At 39.2% G+C, this 4,218-nt stretch overlaps 1 protein-coding gene across 1 annotated transcript; it reads right to left on the bottom strand.

Moving 5' to 3' along the window:
- Positions 1 to 244: 244 nt before the first annotated feature.
- LOC5564567 (seminal metalloprotease 1) lies at positions 245 to 2,245 on the bottom strand. The gene is made up of 3 exons (XM_001648865.2): positions 2,132 to 2,245; positions 1,832 to 2,066; positions 245 to 811 (listed from the first exon to the last, which is right to left on the bottom strand). Exons 1-3 carry the CDS (start codon positions 2,135 to 2,137, stop codon positions 279 to 281), a joined length of 774 nt encoding a protein of 257 aa, XP_001648915.2. The 5' UTR covers positions 2,138 to 2,245; the 3' UTR covers positions 245 to 278.
- Between the last annotated feature and the right edge of the window lie 1,973 nt (positions 2,246 to 4,218).

Raw genomic sequence — 4,218 nt, 5'->3', positions numbered from 1 at the left:
AAAATGTACACGGCGCCCGTGTGCCTGCAAGCAACGAGGCTGCTGCGCAGAATGGCTACACCACATCCACAATAACTCTTCTTGTAGTTACTTTGTCCTAAGTGTAATGGTCTAATGGCTTATCTATATGATCCAATTTGAACCGCGTGTAGAACATGCGTCGTTTAGGATAGTACTTGAAGTTGAGAGGTTCATTTCTGCACACACATTCCAACAACCTCAGCATTGGTAAGCAAACAATCGATTGTAGATTATAAGAACAGATACAGCACGTGCTTTTATTCGCAATGGTACATTCTATTGAGCTTGGTAATGTCACTGGTACTCATTTCCTTCCGTTGTCCAATGGTGACGCCGGCAACCTTCGGGATGATTGTCGCGCTGCCATCGATGCTGAAAGACACCCTCGGGTAGTGCAGCACACTTCCATAATCGTACTCAACGTTGAACGCGGACACAAAACTGGAGTTGTACTTTTCGAAATTGTGCTGATGCTGCTGTTCGATTTTCTCCCACACTATCGTGACAAAGTCGTCCCGGTCCGAGGCACTCTGCATGTGGTAGAATCCCAGGGCGTGCAAAAACTCGTGCATTATCGTTCCCAACCGGAAGCAACCATTTTCCAGCTCATTGGGCGCCAAATTCAAGTCCTGCACGGTTCCGGTGTAGCCGACCTCCGAGAAGCATCCCCCTTCATTTCCGAGGACGCGAATGTACGCCGTTGAGTTTTCAGCTGCTTCCACAAATCGAATGCACGATACGTCGGAAATGGTGTCCAGGCCTCGGCGAATGTAGTTGACCTGTTCCGTGGCTATTCAAAAGAGAAGGTAAGTAGCTGGAAGGGGTAAGACATTTTGCATAAAAATGTTTCGCATACAGTCATTTCGAACAATGAGAATTACATGCCTCATGCAAAATTTGCCATCCCCTTAGCTGAAAGTGTCCGTTTATATCAAAAAGTAGTCGTGCCATGATATTTCAAAAAGCGGCTATGGATTCAGAATCTCTCAATTAAGTTAATAGTGGTATATGGCGCTTAAGACAAAAAATAAGTTCCACAGACTTAGGGTAATCAAAGTATTTTGGACAGACCGTTAAGCGTATATGATTTGGCCATTTTCGACAAACCAAATGGAAGTGGTCAAGTCATATACGCGTAACGCTCTGTCCAAAATACATAAACATAGGGTGTTACCTACAAATTTGTTGAAGACTGCTATACTGCCGTGAATCGCAAGTCAGTCCCATCTGTAAAAAGTAGGCATTGAGAAAATGGGCTGTGAAGTTTCGGAAATCGTTTTTCATACGAATATTCAAAAAATTCCAGAGGATTGGAACATGTTAATATCTTAATGAAACTTTCGCAATTTGCTTTTCACTACGATATCTTTCTGAGAAAAATATAAAGAAAATCAAAGATCGGCTAATTTTTGTGCTATTCGAGGCGGAAATCTGTAATGGGACTGATATGCGGTTACTTTTCATTATGGGACAATTTGACTTGCTGTTTTTTCCTATTTTTTCCGAACAAATCATATTATCTCATTGATGTAGCTGAAAAAGCATAGGAAGATATGTTGAAAACTGAACTCAACTCAATTTTGACGAAAATGCAGATGGGACTGACTTGCGATTCACGGCAGTATAATATTTGAGTAAGTATTATAATAGATCACTATTATTCTTTACATCAAAATAAAGCTTATGGAATACTCTCCAACACTTCAGAAGACGCCGCCCTTACAAACTCATTTTAGACATCAAAAACTAAACAAAAGCTCTGTTTGGGGTTATGTGCAAGTATTCACCTGTATAAATGAAATTCACTTACTGAAATTATCCGAAATGATCCGATAGTAGACAGTGTTGTTCGGCCATCGGTACTGATCGTCGAACAGTCCGTTGCGCATTCCAGCTAGGGCCTGGCGTTGCTCCTTGGAAAGAATCATGTCTCCCTCGAAATTTCCGCTCTGTTGTTCGGCATCGCTAGCGTTGGGGACCACTGGCAGCGCGAATATCCGGAAGGCGCACAAAGCGACAAAGACAGCGCAAATGGCGAATTTGTTCTGTAAATCATAATGTATAATAAGTACGTACCAGTTTTAGAATATCAGGCGTTATGAAGGTTTACCATCATCTTGAAATGGATGATTCCTGTCACGGTTTCGACTGCAAATGGTAGCGATCAGCTGCCGTAGGCTTCGCTTTATATAGTAGGTACTTACTACTTATGAAGTGACTTTTGAAGTGGATGGAATAGATTGGTTTGAGAAGGTTAAACTTCTTGAGTGGCGCAAAAATCGAAGAATGTGGATGGATTAGATGGGAAAGTCTGTCATTGTAAAATGCATGTGGGGTACCGTACAGGGTGTGCGGGAAAGTCCGGGAAAAGCGGGAAAAACCCGAGAATAACAAATGACCGGCAAAAATACGGGAAATATCCAGGATTTAGGAGAACACACCGGGAAACCAATCCTTGAAGGATGTCTGGAAGAATTTTAGAAGGATTTCCGGAACAATTCTCGATGATTTTCCGGGAGAATCCTAACGCAATTTATGGACGTATCTCAAAGGAATTTCCGGGAAAATTTTAGAAAAATTTCTGGAAGCAGATGAAAGAGACAAAGAGGAATAAGGAAGCATTACAGAAAGATTTTCAGATCAATTCTTGTAGCAGAAGAATCACAGGAGGACTTCCAGAAGAATAATCGAAAAATAACCTGAAGAATTCCAGCAGGATTTCTGGAAGAATCCTGAAGGAATACCGGACACATTTCAGAGGGTTGCCTGATAGAATCCTCGAAAGATATTCCGAAGAATTTCAAAGGCTTTTTCGGAAGAATTTGAGAAGATTTACGAAAGAATTGCAGATGCATTTCCGAAAAAAATTCCGAAGGTTTTGTGTGGTACTGAATGAACATTGTCATAGATCTTGTCTTCCAACCCTGTTATGATGGTTGACAATCAAAAGCCTGTTGAAAGAACTCCGAGAATGTAACATCGGATCGGACATCAAACGATCTAGTAGGCATGGCACAACTTCGACGCCTCACTCCTATAGTAATGTCAGAATAGAATGCAAGGTTCTTCGTGGTGCTCCCGCTTGCCAACAACGATTCTGAGCTTCACATTTGGCGAACCTGCCAGAATTTTAAATAAATTTTCGTTTTTCCTGGAGAGCCTGGATTCGATAGCAAGCGGGAGTGTCCACTAGGAAATGTGTTTGTGTCGAGTGCTTCTTAAACCGCGTGTGAAAATATGAATTCAGAGTGATTGTGGAGTGAAGTTTGAATCTGATAAAAAGGCATCTGTAAGTAAACAGCAATGTGGTATTTTCTATGAATAATAGAAAACTGATTGAAGAGGAAATATGACATTAATATGCATTAGCCGCTTCACTACTCGCTGAAGCAGCAATGTTTCTCTCTGTTCTTGTTGTTGCTCCTATTGAACACCAGCATCACCTCAACTATTTGAGTTGCGCGATGCAGGCTTTGAAGTGAATATTTTGTTTTGCATTTGAATTCAAACAGATTGCTTCGATGGAAATATTTGAATGTAATAGAAAGTGTTTCATCTATTTTATCCGATTCAAAGATTATGATCATTTCGAGCTGATTCATCTAAGTTATGAAGTGCGCATTCTGCATTTATCAGGGACCTATTTTCTGCATAGGTTGAACGGAAAAAGAATAACGTTAGGAACTAAACTATTTTTTTTGCAGAAGTCAATTGAACATATCTGTACAAAACGTGTATAAAAAAATATCGTATAATTAAGTATAATTTGTAAAATAATGTGATTTTGCAAAAGAGAAGTGAAGTGTTAAAGTTATTAGTGGTTTTCAGGAATATTAATCAATTTGTATAACTTATCAATTAGTAATTTAAATAAAAAAAAAACTCCCGTAACATTTATCAACTGTGCAAATTTCTATATAAATAATAATAAAACTTCGCTTTGGTTGTATGTGATCATTTCATCGTTTCTTCTGTGATGATACACACATTTCTATATCTTATCTCTCCTGCTTTCAAATAAAAACAAAATAATTTCAATAAAATAAAACAGAGTGAAAAATGATTGTAAGTGTGTGCAAATATTCCTAACAATGGGCGATTTTGAATTGGTGTTCCAAAAGTAGATTTTTCGTTCCAATTAATCGATTTTCTGATGTTGAAACAACATGAAATCCTAATACAAGGGATTTGATCTTA

The sequence above is a fragment of the Aedes aegypti genome, chromosome 3 (genome assembly GCF_002204515.2).
Source record: "Aedes aegypti strain LVP_AGWG chromosome 3, AaegL5.0 Primary Assembly, whole genome shotgun sequence".
NCBI lineage: Eukaryota > Metazoa > Arthropoda > Insecta > Diptera > Culicidae > Aedes > Aedes aegypti.
Note: the sequence above shows the minus strand (reverse complement) of the source record. Positions and strands in the feature narration are given on the sequence as shown.

Excerpts from the sequence above, each read along its gene's own strand:
- LOC5564567 (XM_001648865.2), bottom strand. Across the intron at positions 812-1,831 it reads GATCATTTCGGATAATTTCA|CCACGGAACAGGTCAACTAC; the intron begins GTAAGTGAATTT and ends TCTTTTGAATAG.